The 19,151-nt window shown below is 38.9% G+C and overlaps 1 protein-coding gene across 1 annotated transcript; it reads left to right on the top strand.

Moving 5' to 3' along the window:
• Positions 1–4,717: 4,717 nt before the first annotated feature.
• Positions 4,718–13,487, top strand: LOC139449840 (acid-sensing ion channel 4-A-like). The gene is made up of 8 exons (XM_071231391.1): positions 4,718–4,875; positions 6,481–7,024; positions 8,702–8,800; positions 9,141–9,321; positions 10,700–10,756; positions 11,557–11,719; positions 12,844–12,935; positions 13,342–13,487. The coding sequence occupies exons 1-8, from the start codon at positions 4,718–4,720 to the stop codon at positions 13,485–13,487; spliced, it is 1,440 nt and encodes a 479-aa protein (XP_071087492.1).
• Positions 13,488–19,151: the final 5,664 nt, after the last annotated feature.

Raw genomic sequence — 19,151 nt, 5'->3', positions numbered from 1 at the left:
ATTGTTCCCAAACAGGAAGCTATTCATAAAAAGCTACTGACAGACATGATGAACACACGATGCCATTTCGGAAAGTGCTCAAATGTAACAAATGTTGGGAATAACACTTTCTGAGTAAAGTACAGATGTTAAGTACAGATGTAGGTTCGAATGCCGGACGGATATGTACGATAATCTGTACTTTACTCAGAAAGTTTATCCCAAGTATAACATTTGTGACAGACGTGACTTGTTATTTGAATTATTCACACTGTTAAGACACACAACAGTGTATGCACAGTTGTTATTTTTGTAGGATTAACAGAAATAACCATACCTTTACACATTGTCCCAGTTGATGTAGGAGTTGCAGCTGACCACTCCCTGATGTATCAGTATAGTTGCTAAGAATAACAAGATAGATTCTATAGTAGCTACATGCGTTAACCAAGTCTACACATCAGCCAATGACAACAGGGCCAGGCACTGCTGCACCGGTTGCTTTAGACAATGCCCCAAAATAGGTTGCTTTTGGAAGCCTATTACGTAGCATGCGATTTCAGAAATCGTTTCTACTTGAAATACTTTAATGGACAATTTGAAAAAAAAGAAACAATAAACATGAACACAAGAATAGAACTAGCAATCTTCCGGTACAACATTTTAAAAAACCCAAACAACTGCACTAAATGGTTTCTCTTCACACTCTAAACGTCTAACACCGTGTAAACTGATTAACATCAGAACACAGATAATCACCTGATGGTGGACATCTACTACTCACTACATTTGCTTCCTGGTAAAAATAATTCAGACATTTTGGAATGAACTTGATCATGCTACATTATCCTCATCCAGAGTATTGATCTGAAGTGGCTGGATTTTTTTTATGAAATTATGAACTGGCGATTTCATTAATGTCACCATCATTAAAATGAAATTTACCTTAGTGAGACTCAGTTCATTTTTTGAAAGGATCAACTCTTCTCTCTTCATTTGCTAAATTCAGTGATGTAACTGAATCTAACGTAAAACTATTTACTGATACTTACTAGACTCTGTACAATCACTATTTACACAGCCTTTAGCAACAACCCTATTCAATAGTTTCAACTTTTAAACAGTGAAAACGCTCTCATGGAGTGTAATATGTATCATTCTCTTCCATTATTTGATAGATTACGTCTATTTTCAAGAATGGAATGCACTGCTTTGTACCAAATCGATGCTAGTGTTTTTTGTTGTGTGAAAGCAACCGCAAAGTGTATTACATGTACCATTGTGTGGTTAATTTACTTAATTTAGTTTACGCAGCACACATAAATGTTTATGAGAGTTGTTGTTATAAATCAGTTTCTTTGTTGCATCAGATTCAAAATCCATAAATCGAGTTTCTGTTTAATGCCACACTCTCTCTCTCTCTCTCTCTCTCTCTTGGGAAATGATGGTCTGATACATGCTGGTGGCGATTGAGGTTACCATGAATCTTGTCACAACGGTTATTATTAAAAATGCATACTTAAGCAATAATCATTTACAGGGCATTAAATGAAATGACGAATAATGTGTACTTGACAATGTGGAACATCCCCAACACACTCTCTCTCTGTCTAAAGTTACAAACATCTGCCAACAGTTGTCTCGAATATATTGGGATAGAAAATAAATCAAATGTGTCTACTTCGAGCTCATTCATGGTAACAAGTTCGCGCATTAGTAGTCCAGGTCGTGAAAATTCTTGAAAATAAACATGTCCATATGTTTTCAAAATTAATCATTTCAGTATAAAATGCAACGTATAATAGGGTATCACATTAATACAATATGTGTGCAGGGATAGTTAATGATTGTGCATGACAAATTGTTAGAATGCTCCAGTTTTGATTGTTTAACGTCACACTGAGCAATATTCCAGCTATATGACGGCGGTCTGTAAATAATCGAATCAGACGATCCAGTGATTGACGTCATGAGCATCGATCCACAATTGGGATAGGATGACAGTCATCAATCAAATCAGCGAGCTTGACCACCCGATCCCGTTAGTTGCCTTTTACGACAAGCATTGGTTAACTTCCCAGTTATGAGACAGTTATATTTCCACTATTAACTTAGGGGAAATCACCAAGAATGTTTCGCATTATTTTACCCATGTAAGGAATCAAACCCGGGGCTTTGGTGTGATGAGTGAACGTGTAAACCACTAGGCAACCCTGTTGGCAAGGAGGGACTACATCATTGTTTCGCACTTTTTGAATTATATCCCTTGAATTTGTCAAGAGTGGTGTCTTGGCTTGGTACTTCAGATTGCTACGAGTTGTGTCTGTATTAACCTTTGCCAATGAAACTTTTCCCCGGTCAGAGTTCTCCATCCGACCCCTCTCATGTATTGTGAATATGGAAAAGGTTCTGCCGTTTTTATTTATTAGAATGTGTACATACAACATGCTCATTTACACTTATCATAAAAATACAAATTTAACATTCTTGAATGAAATATATCAAATATAAATTTCTTCTATTGTGGGTCTTTTTCTGTGGTTTGTCTGTGCTATTTAACTGGTGTTTTTCATGTCATCTTCGACATGTTGCTTTTCAGATTGTTCTTCATTTCCAAATGGATAAATGTTTATTAACAGGGTCTCGCTGTGTATAGCTGCAAAATTGCTGATGTGGCGTAAAGCTATATTCATTCAGTCAGTCAATCACATGATCATACCGACCGTCTCTCTAAGAACCATTTTGCTTTCAACTAAGCTTTTCAGTCAATGTTACACGATCAAAGCCCTGGTGAAGTCCTTCCAGAAATGATATGTTAACACTCAGAGACATGATTCCTGGTGATGCCAGTGTATTGCTATTGTGTGGGTGGATGGAAGGTTCAGCCGCTACAGCAGGACATCCTTACCCTCTGCTCCATCACTTGCTGTTATCACAGATTTTCAATGTTTCTATCATACGATTTGTTATCACTACTTTGTCTTTGACCCCCAATGGAATCTATTTCGGTAGATATTCAAGTCTTCACTGAAGTTGACGTTTGGATTCAGGTTGTCGCAGTGTAATCGTTGAAACGTATCCTTGCAGTCTCAGTGATGTTCACAATCAGAAGCAAATGAACAAAGGCAAATGTCAAACTGTGGTATGGGAAGCTCAAATCACAATCATATTTCACTTCAGTACTTCCTCAACTTAACCTTTGTGCACAAATAAGGGCTGACCGCTGCAGTCGGTTTTGATTTTACTCATGGGAAATACATTTTGTATGCAACATTTGTGATTGTCACATCTCTTCTTTTTTTTAATGTGCTGTGTATCTTTATTTGTATAATTAATTTATTGAAAGGTAATGTCTCTTGTTCTAATGCAGTGTATTGATTGATTAGTAATCAGCTTCGGCTGCAAGTGTCGTCATTGTTTATATCTCTTGGGTAATCCACGGAACACGCATACCTGCATAGAAGGTTAGACTGAAGTTCTTATCTACAGCGAAGTAGAAAGGTAAAATATCCCACAGAAGGTAACGTCAATATATTGTTAACAGAAGCAGATCCTAGTTTCATGCTTTGACGATGTAGTGGCATTCACATACAAAGTAAGTTGTCAGTCTTTACGTTACGTACAGGATTGTTACATTGATTTAATGGTATGGTGGCATTCAAATAGAAGGTAAGGTTGTCAATCTCTTATATGTATATATAGATGAATTCTAGTTTTATATTTACATACATTTTTAAGGTGTGATGTCATAGATATATATAGGTGTAGGTGATAGGACGTTACAATATATATATATATATATATATATATATATATATATATATATATATATATATATATATATATATATATATATATATATTGTAACGTCCTATCACCTACACCCATCCACATAGTATTCAAAATACTCTGTGTAGACATGATTAATGTACAGGGTAGTGTGCAGGATGAGATTTTTTGACTCACACCAATTCATGTTATACCATACATTCAGGAGAACGTATGACTTGCCCATGTACTAGTACTTCATACATTACTTCTTTGTGACGAAAATTACAATGAAAATTGTTCGTATTATAATACCCAAAGCAATTGTAAATCAAAATGATGTATTTATTCAAGTATGTTAAATATTCTTTGACCATCTTGATAACATTTATAGGTTATTGAATTACATAAAGGCATTCTAAGCACTCACCACAATTTCCAATTCCTTTCATATTGCTGCTATGTAAAGATAGTAACATTAGCAAATAAGCATGTGTATCATAATTATTTTTGCTGACTTCGGCATAAGATAAGAAACATGAAAGAGTTTGTGTATGTCCCTTCGGGAAGGATTCAATCTTCTTTGCCATTTACAACGCTAAAACTCTAAAATAGGGGTATTCACATATGAAAAGGTTGACACTTACTTTCATAAGCAGAACAGTTGAAAGAGATGTCTCCAGGTCTTCGCCCTGCCAGTGCTATAGAAGGCCAAACCTGTACTTGTTTGAATATGGTAAATGTAACATATTTGTAACCATACTATCCATGAACATGTTTCTGCTTGTCGCTCACCCTTCGGATGTGGTCTTACCTCCCAGTGCTAGAGAAGGCCAAACCTGTACCTGTTTGAATATGGTAAATGTTACGTATTTGTAACCATACTAACCATGAACATGTTTCTACTTGTCGCTCACCCTTCGGATGTGGTCTTACCATGAAATATACTTCGCCTACAGAAACAATCAGAATGGATGAGAAGAAGACGGAGACTGTCACGTTTGATGCAGACCGGCGGACGCCAAAGTATGCATTGAAAGATCTATGGATCGAATTCAGTCAGTCTACAGGCCTTCATGCAGTTGATAAGATTAAACGTCCTTCAAAGAGCCCGTTTCGCATTCGTGGGTAAGTGTGGTTGTATTTAACATGTGCATGTTTGTTTGTGTCTTTTGTAATGCCACAGTTATATGACAGGCCTGTAAATAATCCAGTCCGGGCAAGACAACTAATCTTATGATTATATTTGTATGTAATATAATACATAGATGTACTAATGTGACAATACCATTAACAAACAGGATATTTCTCGTCGTCGATATCTTGACACTGAGTGTCCATTTTATACAGTAATCCTAGAAGCATCTACGGATAGGTAGGTTATCTCCACATAATAATAATTAATATTTACCAATCATTATGGGAGGACGTGGTTTGATTAACGTTGGGGCTCTTCATGATAGAATTGTTTTGTGCACTTTTGCACACAATTATTTGTCTTAAGATCCTCTTGTGAAGCATGTCAGGACTCATGTTGAAAACAAGGCATTCCACAGTTTTCTAAAACGAGCTAAGGATGTTGGACATAATCTCAATGTCGGTGTTGATTTTGTTGATGGTTCTGTACTGCTGGACGGTACAGAAATGAGTGTCAACCAAGCGAAGTGCCATATCAGGTCGGCCCAGACTCAGTTTTTAAAGGAGAGGCTATCTGAACGACCACTGCATCGAGTTTATGTGCAGTGTGTTGAGTAGATCAGCAATCCTGCAGAGTCCTTTGCTTGGATGAAGTCGTCTGGCCTGAAAAGTGAAACAGAAGGCTTTCTGTTTGCTGCTCAGGACCAGTCACTTCCCACTCGAAACTGTCAATGTGTGATTTTGCATCAAAATGTAAATATGAAATGTAAATTATGCAATGAATTTAATGAGACTGTTCAACACATTGTCAGTGGATGCCCAATTTTGGCACAAACACAGCATCTTAAACGACATGATGGTGTAGCTCGATCATTTTATTACCGCCTCCGCCATGCTTGTGGTTTCGACACAGAGGTCCACCCTTGGTACGATGACGTTATTTATTAGAGGGAAGTGTCTAGTGAGTTGTCTCCCATAGATGTAGCTGGGCTACGTAGATAACATAGTGGCCAAACGATCGTATCCAGTAGTGGGAGAGATATTACAATCGGTAATGGAGAAATCGACGTGAGGATTGTGAGAATATGCGGTAAATACCAAACATAACCCACCTGTTAACAAAATGGACTTATCCAACATTGCCGAGGTGGGATTACTATTCTGGTAGTCGGGACTCGTTTTTGGAAAGTGACTTCATCACCTAATCACCAGAATCTGTTACTGATTTGTAGACATCGTTTACAAATCAATTTTAGAGCTACGGCTTCTGCAATTATGGACAAAAAACAGAAGTAACAATGACGATAGTGTTGTAGTAGGGCCAACTATACGCAAGATTATTTCGATTGGGTGTGGTCTCTCATATTTAGGATAACAATAAACCCGACGCTATTCTGTCGTGGTATCCTGTGCATCTTGTTATTACAGAAAACTGAATAAGGATTAAGTTTACTTACATATTACTGGGTAGGGGTAATACTTTTCATGAGTAATTACCAAATTCTAATCCAGATCACGCTGAAAGCCCCCTTGACATTAACAGACCATACCCCTGAGAACTTTACAATACTCATTCTAATCATCTTTATTCAACAGATTGCTATGGATTTTAGCTATGTGTTCAACTTCGGCGTTTCTCGTTTATAACCTTGTCGGGGAGATAGGGAACTACAACAGCTACCCCACCGTCACCAAGGTCACACCCAAAATCCAGAACTCCATCGAGTTCCCTGCCGTCACCATCTGCAACAGATGCACTCTCAACAAATCACGTCTTGACGTTTACCCAGATATGATGAACTATTTCTTCAATACTTCTATTTTGCGGATGAAAGGAATCTCATTTTCTGCACCAACTTCAGATGTGTTTCAGGAACCGTTGTCTTTAGAATGGTGGAAGAATATGTCTATGGAAGGATCCAAGATGCTGTCTCAGTGTGTCTTTCAAGGTGACATCTTTGATTGCATGACCATGTTTCGACCTGTTCACACTAAAGAGGGATTGTGCCATACCTTCAACTTCAATTTTAGTGAAATGGTCAAAGTGTGGACGGCAGGAGAAGAGGCAAACCTCGTACTCTCTTTCAACATTAATCAGAACGACTACACATTCAGGAAAAACATGGCTGCAGGGATTAAGGTAATAACGTCTTCCCTAAGTAACTGAGTTGGCATAAACACCACATTGGGCAAACTGAAAAGGAAATATCTCAATGTAGGCTCGCTGACTTGGTTGAAGCATGTCATCGATCCCAATTGCGTGGATCGATGCTCATTTGATACATCACTGGATTGTCTGGTCCAGACTCCATTATTTACAGACCGCTGTCATATAGCTGGAATATTGCTGAGTACGGCGTAAAACAACAAACCAACAACAAGAAAGTCTCATAATGTTGAACTGTATAAGAAACCCTCAGATCTCATTAGAACAAGAGGCTAATTTACGTTCACTTAACAATTGACCTTCACTTTGTAGGAGTTCATTGGAGTATGAACCTTCATAGAGTGAAGGCCAAACTGTATGAACGTCGGAGCTTGTTTTTATCAGTTTTTATCACAATTTCTTACCTCAAAGGATGTAGGCCAAGATCTAAACACAATTGTATTTAGTACGTGTGACTTCATGTTTACACTGACAGCCATACAACAACCAACTACATCCCGGAGTAAAATAGTTCCTCAAAAAGAGAGGTGACATGGGCGTATGGGTGCACAACTTGCTCTTCTGAAACATTTTACGAAGCACATGTATTCAAATCATATCCTCATTAGATGAGAAAGGTCTGTAAAGAACTACCTCAGTAAGTCAGTCACAATGACAGCGCGTCGTAATACATTTACATCAAGTACAAGGCCAAAAAAAGGCCGACACGATAAACGTGGAGTTGTTAATGAACCTGTGGCGTTTACATGTGTTAGTCATCATTGATCAACTGGTCGATCATTGAAAGGTGACTAAAGATGCGTCAAACAGACACTATATTGCTGGAGACGGTCAATGTCAGCCTTGACACGGATCGAGTCGATACTACGATAGTTTAGATGTGCATTTCTTCGTTTGTTCATTAGGATAGGCCGCAGCGAGGATATTCGTGAACAATCATGCAGTCACGCTCTCTGACATTTCTCAACGTATACTGAAACGCTGAGACCAAGAATAAAGGTCTAAATGATCAGAAAGAACGCTTATGTATGTTTTCGTGGTAGGGAATTCTGCAGGGGTTTCCCTAGAAATGTGGAAGCAGTCCGTCAGTGTTTACGTCATTTCAAGAACATGGTCTCGTGAAAAACGTATGAACGTCAAATTGTGTCGTTGATACACTTATGAACGTCAATTTCGCGGTCATGTGACTGACCTCTCGTCCAATGGAAAAGCCGTATATCGTTTAACCTTCAAATAAAAAAATTATATACATATGTATGTCTACTTACCTGCAAATTTTAAATTTTTACGAGTACGTTTGTACAAGCAGTTAATATTTTTGATAGTTTGTGCAATGCACACTTTCCTCAGCACGTAAATTGTTTCCATTCAAGTCCAAAATAACCTAGATCTTGATTTAAGTTGGACGTTTCCCGGGGGACAGGAAGTGCTCATCCGTAAATCCGTAAACCTGCCTCTGAATATAGGAGCAAAGTAAAGCTCACATTCCGCAAACACAGTAGAAGTTTGGTATGAATTTGTCTCTGTTTCCATGTGATAGAGATAAGATTTTGAATACCCTGATGTTTTGAGTTTTAGAATGGATTTCAGATCACAATGTAACAGTGGGCAGTAAGAAAGTCAGTAAGAAAGTCATGTGTGTATATGCAGGTATTACTCCATGATCCACGCGTACACCCAGACGCAAGTTCCACTGTGGTGATGGCCGCTCCCGGATTCTCTACATTTGTTGCCATGCAAAAATTTTTGGTGGGTACTTCTGTTGTCTATAGCAAAGGCTTTGCATTTAATATGCTTATTTTAAGTTTGAAGGGGGACAGTGCGATATCATTTACCTTAATACCCACAAAAATATCATGTTGTTAAGGACTCGAAGTGTGAATCAATGAATTTCATTTGTGACCTCATTATGAAAGAGTATATTTTTTTCTTCCTTTTCATGCTACGTCCTGTATTTGCTCATTACATCTAGGGCAATGTCGACACCCATACCTTAACAATCGTCTGGGCGTTGGCACAGATGCATTTGGCCCCACATTCAGTCGGTGATTTCAAAAAAAACATCAATAACTTGTGGCTTTGTTTGTAGTATATGTACCAGCCCCATCCCTACACAGCATTTGATGACATGGAATGTGTGGACACAACTAGTGCCCAGTTTGTGAACCCTCTCAAATACTACTCCTACTACACCTACAACCATTGCTTAATGGAGTGTGTTCAGATGAAGGCCTTCAGTGAGTGTGGATGTATTGGACCTTCTGACCCACGTAAGTTTTTGACTCTTGTGCATATCCAAAGTGTATAAGCAAAGGAATGTAGCAGTCAATTTGTTTTACCTTATTGGGTCCATATTTGGAGACAGAAATGGCACCAGAAAAATAAGTAGGAATTTAAGTCATACTGTATAGGGAAAAAGTTACTTCCCATGCCATATGACATTCCAACTGATTCATTTTTGTGATTTCTACAAGACTTAGAGGCGATCTCTTTAAAAGATTACAAAAAGTAACAGTCAATTAAACGTTGAGGGGGAGATCTGTGAATGTCCCGGTTATGTCAAGCACAGCAGTCATGAAGCATAATACCGTATGTGTCCCACACTAACCTGAATGACTGCACGACACCGCCTGCCAGTATAACCAAGTCTGTGGATGACACCTTGGGTAGTGGAAGCCAATTCGTCCTGAAGACCTAATGTAGCCGATTATGTAGGCCTGAGTGTCTGTCTAGCTCATAATCGTACGATCGTCTGAGATTTCTTATGAATATGGAAAGGGTAATTTTCATCCCCAAACGATCGGATGTAAACATCTAAATGTGTCAAAAGCTGATTTTTTACAAGTATTTCTGCCAGTACTGTTTTTATTGAAATCCTCTGTCGTTGTTTTACTCAAACAAAACGGGAAATCATCCACCATCGTCAAAACCATCACTTCCATTTATCAGTTCTCATGACTTGAGTATTCTGAACTTGGTATAAAAATAAGTGCACCAATATCAATATCACAACTAGTCCATTCGTCATCTTTATTCCACACAATGTCATCAAAAAAGATGTTAGTTCTTGTTCATGCAAAACAAATATCTGAGGACATTCCATTACGAGGTCACGTCAGAACGACCTTTCACTCGTCTCATCAGAGATTCGCTTTAATTCTGGAATGGGGAAGTGACATGCAGAATGTGTTTTCTAATCACACAAACTTCAAAAAGGTTAACATGACTGTTCAATGAGATCACTATTTGAAATACATAATTTCCATAACCTGCGGTAAGTACTGCCATACAGTCTCGACCATCTGTGAGACATTCCAATATTTTCTTTTGTTCATTTTTAAATTTTGAATCAATATTTTCAAATTGTAGTCTAGAATGGAAGTCAGCTGTTTTAAACTTGTGCCATAAAGCTCGAGGATTGGTTAATGCTGACTTCTTTGTTTGTTGGTCGGTCAAAGTTCACGAAAGGCTCTGGTGTGACCTGTAATGGGATGTCCTCAGATCGATGTTATGTTTGCAGGCACAAGGATCCGAGTTAAATGAGATTGTATTACTCATCACCTCATGTCCAAACACCTTCAACTGGAAAAAGGTCTTTGCATACTGTTCTTGACACTTCAATAGCAATATTTATTGATTTTATTGCAGAGGATGGTCCTAGATGCTCGCTGGCGAAGCAGGATAGTTGTTACAAGCCCTTTGTCAGTAAGTATACTGTCTATATACCAATAACAGTAGAGTCCTTCGCGTACAGTGAGGTGAGGACTCTTCTGTTTTAATATTGCAATTCACACACACAAAAACGCAGAATTCATGCAACCATGAAATCCTGGTTTTGTAATTTCATCTTCGTAGGACAACACTTAGACACAATAAAAGACACGAGCTGGAGTCACAAGTCAGTGAAGAAAAGAAAGTACAAGTAAGTTAGACATTTGGGGGTTAATTGATAAGTTCTGAGCCTCACATGGAAGGAATTATGTAATAGTGAAATCTTTTGTTGTGGATGATCTTATAAGGGTCTGTGTTACATGATGTCAATTGAGTCAAATGGAAAATGGACAAACTTGAGGAATATGCTTTGATCAAGTAAGCACTTGGAGATAGTTGCTTGCATATACGTTATAGTCACAAATCTTTGCAAAACCCTTTCTGGATCTGCTTCAAACATTATCGACGTTAACGAGACACATAGTGTAAGCTGCGTTTTTCAACAGATGTCAGAAGTGTTGGAACTCAACGATGCTTTCATTGCCAAAGTTTCTGTGATAATGGTATGTACGCTTTCCTTGGAATTAGCAGTACGACGTTCACACATTCTCAAGTCAGTCATCACCGTGAATTCTCTGGATCATTTCTGGTGTTGCTAACGTCACAGGTCTTCCATATCAGGGGTCGTCTTCAGGGCCTCCCTGCCTCACTTAAACTCTGTAAGAAGTACTTAATCACTGCTTATGTATCAAATATCCAAAACGTGTTACATGCATTTATTTTTTTAATACTAGGATCAATGTCTAAGGACGGTACCATTGTGAAGGAATGTGGGTGTGTCAGCGAGTGCACGTTCGACAGGTACCCTGCCCAGGTGTCCTCCAGCTCCTTCCCAGCCAACATCTGGGACAACACCTTCCTCAACATCACGAGGGCTCGGGACAAGGGCAGCATGAAGTAAGACGTCCATAGAGATCACGCTCTGTTTCCCAAACATAAATGTTAAGAAACAAACCATGGTTATTTTATTTCCTGCCATTGATGTTCTGAATGGAGGTAAAAATTAACGGGTAAGACATTTAGACAAGAAATAGGCATCCCCACTGGCACCAATTGTGTTCCCCTTCTTGCTGATGCATATTTTTCTTCATGCATATGAATAGGAATTTCTGTTCGGATTGGTGGAGTCAAGACAAAGCAATCTGGACAAGCAGTTTAACTTAAGCTCAAGTATATCGACGATCTGATATCGTTCAATAACCACTAAAAGAGCCAATTCCCTTCCACTGATTTACCCACCTGAACAAGAAATAAAGAAGACCAGTGAAACCGCGTCATCTGTTTCATATTCAGATCTATGCATAAAAATTCAGAGTGACAAAACACTTTCCACAAGACTGTATGACAAAAGGGATGTCTTTTTATGGTAGACATGTTGAGGACATTTCTAAATTTGACGCATCAGTTGCAAAAATGATGTCCTTATTTTCACTTGAACCATATGTTCCCATGCTTTTTCAGGTTAACAATTGGCTTGCCTTTCCATGTATTTGAGATGCATTCCACCAGAGGGGACAGATTAACTCACCTTTTCAAATGAATACGAAAAGACATTTGTCGCTTTCATTCAAATACTCACGATAAATCTTGGTTTCAAACCAATATTTCAGTCTCAATCAATTTCGCCCGAAACAAACTTCCCTGGCGTCAAATACTAAGTAACAGATCTAAAAGAAAAACCTGCATGTTTTATTAATAATCAAGTACAGAACAATGAAAAGTTCTTTCGGGGAGGTTTTACTCTCAGAATAACAAATGTTGGCCAGATAGCATTAAAACATGCCTGCATACCATGTGAACCGTTACTGTTACAATATCTGAGTCAAGAAATGCTCCGGAACGGGCGGTGCAGTTCTTTTTTGCGCCAAGATCGCTGGTGACTGATTTGATTTCCAGTTTCAGCTCGATTTTTATCCTTAGTATGGAAAAACCATGTTCGTGGGTTTTGAAAATGTCGGTGGCGTTACTTCCAACAGATTTCCAAGTAGGTGTAAAAGTATTTGCTAATGTCTATTATTCAGAGACAACTTTCTGGAGCTGAGAGTGTTTTACGACCAGATGATAGTGACATCCATTACACAACAACCTCAATATACAGTGGCCTCGCTGTTTTGTAAGTATCATATTTTTTCCACGTGATATTGTCTCATTGCAAAAGATTCCTTAATTCATTCAGCCTCGAACGAGTGACAGTGTGGTCTGAATCGTCGCAATTCACTGTGCAGAGTTACAACCCTTAGTCACAGTGGGCTCTAATATCAGATTCTCGTTGTTTATTACCTTTGGTCTGTCAGCAAAATAGTATAAAACCCAAGTTACATACTCAACAGAGTCGGAGAGAACTTTTTTTTAAAAGAATATTTAATCGAGAAGAAGGTATTGGCGTTTTGGATATTAACCCTAGCGGTTAAATGGCTCCACATTGCAAATAGAGCAGGACGCTGTCCCCATATCCTGCAGTCCCTCGCAACAGAGGTTGTGTTCTGATTTCCATTATCGATGGGGTATTGTTTTTACAGCTAATGTCGGGGGTCAGATGGGACTGTGCCTCGGAGCCAGCATCTTGACAGTCATGGAGATCACGGAGCTCCTGGTGTTCATCATCCTCTTCCTCTGTGACAAGTGTAGAGGAAGAAAAGCTCGAAACAGAATCAACACCTGGTAGACAATGACAACTAAGAGGATAACCATTCCATAATACCATCACCCAACTGGTAGACAATACAACTAACATAGCAATAGCCATTCTGTTTTGTTTGCTTCTTGTTAAACATCGCACTCAGCAATATCCCAGCTATATGATGGTGGTCTGTAAATAATCAAGTCTGTGATTGATATCATGAGCATCGATCCACGCAATTGGGATACGCTGACATATATCAACCAAATCAGCTAGCCTGTCCACCCTATCCCCTTAGTCGCCCACTTACGACAAGCATTGTCACCTTTCACGGCAAGTATAGGTTGCTGAAGACCTATTCTACCTCAGAGCGTCACGGGTCTATAGGCATTATGTAACGTCCCCACCCAACTGGTAGATAACACAAGTAACATGAAGATAGCCATTATGTAACGTCCCCACACAACTGGTAGATAACACAAGTAACATGAAGATGGCCATTATGTAACGTCCCCACCCAACTGGTAGATAACACAAGTAACATGAAGATAGCCATTATGTAACGTCCCCACTCAACTGGTAGATAACACAAGTAACATGAAGATAGCCATTATGTAACGTCCCCACCCAACTGGTAGATAACACAAGTAACATGAAGATAGCCATTATGTAACGTCCCCACACAACTGGTAGATAACACAAGTAACATGAAGATGGCCATTATGTAACGTCCCCACCCAACTGGTAGATAACACAAATAACATGAAGATAGCCATTATGTAACGTCCCCACACAACTGGTAGATAACACAAGTAACATGAAGATAGCCATTATGTAACGTCCCCACTCAACTGGTAGATAACACAAGTAACATGAAGATAGCCATTATGTAACGTCCCCTCACAACTGGTAGATAACACAAGTAACATGAAGATTGCCATTATGTAACGTCCCCACACAACTGGTAGATAACACAAGTGACATGAAGATAGCCATTATGTAACGTCCCCACACAACTGGTAGATAACACAAGTAACATGAAGACTGCCATTATGTAACGTCCCCACACAACTGGTAGATAACACAAGTGACATGAAGATAGCCATTATGTAACGTCCCCACCCAACTGGTAGATAACACAAGTAACATGAAGATAGCCATTATGTAACGTCCCCACACAACTGGTAGATAACACAAGTAAAATGAAGATGGCCATTATGTAACGTCCCCACAAAACTGGTAGATAACACAAGTGACATGAAGATAGCCATTATGTAACGTCCCCTCACAACTGGTAGATAACACTAGTGACATGAAGATAGCCATTATGTAACGTCCCCATCCAACTGGTAGATAACACAAGTGACATGAAGATAGCCATTATGTAACGTCCCCACCCAGCTGGTAGATAACACAAGTGACATGAAGATAGCCATTATGTAACGTCCCCACCAAACTGGTAGATAACACAAGTGACATGAAGATAGTCATTATGTAACGTCCCCACCCAACTGGTAGATAACACAAGTAACATGAAGATAGCCATTATGTAACGTCCCCACGCAACTGGTAGATAACACAAGTGACATGAAGATAGCCATTATGTAACGTCCCCACTCAACTGGTAGATAACACAAGTGACATGAAGATAGCCATTAGGTAACGTCCCCACACAACTGGTAGATAACACATGTGACATGAAGATAGCCATTATGTAACGTCCCCACCCAACTGGTAGATAACACAAGTGACATGAAGATAGCCATTATGTAACGTCCCCCACCTAACGGGTAGGTAACACAAGTAACATGAAGATAGCCATTATGTAACGTCCCCACCCAAATGGTAGACAACACAAGTAACATGAAGATTGCCATTATGTAACGTTCCCACCCAACTGGTAGATAACACAAGTGACATGAAGATAGCCATTATGTAACGTCCCCACCCAACTGGTAGATAACACAAGTGACATGAAGATAGTCATTTTAATACCCACAAACAACTATATACATTACTAAACTTCACTATTTGTACTTCAGTATGCATTTTTGTAATTATCCTGTTGTGATATGTGGAGATTATCTCTCGCTATAAAGTGTTACCTGTATATAGTCGCAACTTTGACTTGTACCATATGTTCCCGTGTTTTATGTGAACAACATACATGCCTTGGCCTATGTTTTTGACGGATGACACCGGTAAGGCAGGTGACGCTCTCCTTTCCGCGAACTCCTGGTATCATCACTCATTGATGATGAAGTCGGAATCGTTCAATTGATTCTTATGATTATGGAAATGGTTTCATCACTTTTTTACATGATTTTTTAAATGATTATATATAATATTGTATGTAGGGGTGACTAAAGACGTCTATCTAGAATACCCTACATCTATCCTTCACATTTGAAGAAAAAAGGATCCTTAAATCAAAAGAATCTTCAGTGATCTAGGTATCAAAAGTGATACCTTTAACATAGTAATATCTGGCGCTTTTAATTATTAACAAATGTTTATATTCAACAAGACCATTTGATTTATAACATATACACTGAATAAATTGTTTCTCTACATGTTGATTTCTCCAGTGTAAATGTGAGGTATTCATCGTGTAATTTCTTCATCTTGAGCACAAATGTTTGTGAACACAACAGGTGACATCAGTACATGTGTATGTATACGAGTAATGGAGTCAAGTAGATTCTGATTTGAACAACACAGACAACACATACACATATTGGTATAACCTACAATCACCGTGGTGTAGTGGACAGTGTCTGTCCGAGAGCAGGAGGTCGATGGTTCGAACCCGGTCGAGTCATACCAAAATATGTAAAAAGATGTTACTCATTACCCCGCCAGGCGCTCTGTGTTTTCGGAAATTAAACAAGGACTGGTCGGCTTGGATTTACTATGTGTGAGCTTCCATGTTTAAAATGCGGCATGGTATCTCAGGGGGCTAGAACTATAACACCTGCATTAGTATGGACAAGTAAAAGCTGTAGCAGACGATACACACTCTTGAAACCGACGTTACACCCAAGTTCACATTCTCTCTTGTTTATGTTCCATCCATATATTCACTTCTGTGGGCAGAAATATTATATTCTTGTTTCTCATCACTGTGTAATAAACAAAGTACCTCATCACACAGTTCATGGGAACAATACAAAGCAACGATGTGACAAGATGTCTGGGAGTGCTGAAAAGCCAGCGTTGACAGAAGGGATTGAGAGGGGTGAGGAAGGAGTAGGATTGTTGAGGAGGAAAGACCTGCAATACACAAGAACAGATAGCCATTGGGGAAATACATAATAAACATCTACTGCCCCCTGGTATAATAAATTGATGCAATGTGGCAGCCATGGATTCACAATAACAGACTGAAACCATATAGCATTACACTGATCCAAGGCAGGAATTCTGGATATTTGAACAAAGAGGCTGAGATGTGAATGTGGGAAAACTACTGGTGAAATCGTTATCATATGTCTTGTTCAGAGCAAAAACAGATTGTCTTTCTCGCGTTAGTTGTACCATCTCTTTATATTGACAGTAGCGTGTGATCTCGCCTCGAAGAACACCACAAAGCTTACTGTCGTGTATCTCCCGATGAACGTCAATATGTCGCGTGATTGCGTTGTCAATCGTATCTAAAGTCTTATAAGACACCGACAAATAGGGACGGTATCATCATACAATTTCCTTCAGATTGCGCGCATACAGGCAAAGCTAATGGCATAATCTAAGTATTCAAATAAAAAACAATGTTTAATGTTCCAGATCTTACCAAAAGTAGCTCTAAACGGTCATGTATGACAATCATTGCATCGAGAAATCCGATCGCTCGGCAATCCCCGTAATCAGCAGCTTATTTTGCCTAAGTGTGACTCAAACCCAAACCCAAAGTTCACAGAACGTGTATATTAATCCATTTTCAGCATCAACCGGGTCTGGATTTCTTTCGAGTTCCAGCTTTACTGGTTGCAACTTCTATTTCAAGTGAACAAAGCCGCCATTTTTTTACTTTCGTAAAACTAAGGAAGATAACTCCCAACGGAATTTCCAAGCTCCTTCCCAAGCTTGGCTCCTTCCTTGCGCGTGACACCTTCGTGACACTCTCGGTAACATCACACCAGTGTGGGCGCGGCCATTACAAGAATCTTGAAATTTGCCCTCTAACACCAAATGTAGTAACGTGTATACTTTTGTTTAAGTCTTTGGGAATGCCATCATATTTCATTTTGAAAAGGTTTACGACTGACCATGTTTTCCAGATGAATTTACTTTGTTGTTTTAATAATCAGATTGGTCTTCTCCATTGCATTCTTGCTATATCAATAACACGATAGTTTTGATGAAAGAGAAATTCAAACTGACAAACAGAGAAAGTAATTTGGCAGCGATAAGTGTATTCGGCGTCACGACAGGCGTCACTTGTTTGTATACTTAACGGTCATTCGTTTGCGAGTTCAACTCCAAGGACGGCTGTGGCCACCTATCACAGTGGGGAGTTTTGACTGGTGGCAGCGATAGTAGAGAGCTCCGCGAACGGGCTATCGCTGTGAGGAGCTTGCGGAATTTCTGTGACGGATGACGTCAAAATATGACTTCTCCCTCTGTTTGAAATAGTTAAATTTGGTGTTTATAATATATGTATCGGTATTAGATGACGAACGTCAGCAAATACAACTTTGATCCTTGAACCTTAGCTCTGCTATTTACCCTTTTATGAGTAATGTATTTAAATTAAATCCAGACAGATGCATTTAAATAAATGACACAATTGTCCATACAATTCAATGGTGACTCCAGCATGATAATTTCTTTTTTCTTCAAATGAAAGCTTTCATAAATTCTAGTACACACAAATGCTTATGAATGTATTTAGTTCTATGATAACTCCCTTCTAAACGATGGTGAACTGCGTGTGTGTGAAAACTATTAGCAGCAGCTCAAGAAGACAAGTTATGAGATATAAGATACCTACAATACTATAGACTAAACTGCAGTAGGTATACTACACCCTGTGCCTCATTGCAAGAGGAACCAACACAACTACGGCGAGCGCCGATGGAACACTGGTCTGAGTAGTTTGTTTGAATTGAAGACAAAACTGAGGTTCGTACGCCGGCCTTGTTGAGGGCAAATATCAGTTGATATGAATTTAAAGGAAAATGTTGGTAGACCGGCCTTGTTCAGCGCCAGCCTCAGTTGTTGATATGAATTAAAGACAAATGTTGGGGCGCAGGTCTCAATTAAAATTGTTGATATTAATTAAAGACAAATGTTGGGTAGCAGGTCTCAATTAAAATTGTTGATATTAATTAAAGACAAATGTTGGGGCGCAGGTCTCAATTAAAATTGTTGATATTAATTAAAGACAAATGTTGGGGCGCAGGTCTCAATTAAAATTGTTGATATGAATTAAAGACAAATGTTGGGGCGCAGGTCTCAATTAAAATTGTTGATATTAATTAAAGACAAATGTTGGGGCGCAGGTCTCAATTAAAATTGTTGATATGAATTAAAGACAAATGTTGGGGCGCAGGTCTCAATTAAAATTGTTGATATTAATTAAAGACAAATGTTGGGGCGCAGGTCTCAATTAAGATTGTTTATATGAATTAAAGACAAATGTTGGGGCGCAGGTCTCAATTAAAATTGTTGATATTAATTAAAGACAAATGTTGGGTAGCAGGTCTCAAT

Source organism: Haliotis cracherodii, unplaced genomic scaffold (genome assembly GCF_022045235.1).
Source record: "Haliotis cracherodii isolate W230 unplaced genomic scaffold, xgHalCrac1.p SCAF_8, whole genome shotgun sequence".
NCBI lineage: Eukaryota > Metazoa > Mollusca > Gastropoda > Lepetellida > Haliotidae > Haliotis > Haliotis cracherodii.
Note: the sequence above shows the minus strand (reverse complement) of the source record. Positions and strands in the feature narration are given on the sequence as shown.

Excerpts from the sequence above, each read along its gene's own strand:
- LOC139449840 (XM_071231391.1), top strand. The coding sequence starts at position 4,718 with ATGGATGAGAAGAAGACGGAGACTGTCACGTTTGATGCAGACCGGCGG. Across the intron at positions 8,801-9,140 it reads TTGCCATGCAAAAATTTTTG|TATATGTACCAGCCCCATCC; the intron begins GTGGGTACTTCT and ends CTTTGTTTGTAG. Across the intron at positions 9,322-10,699 it reads TATTGGACCTTCTGACCCAC|AGGATGGTCCTAGATGCTCG; the intron begins GTAAGTTTTTGA and ends ATTTTATTGCAG.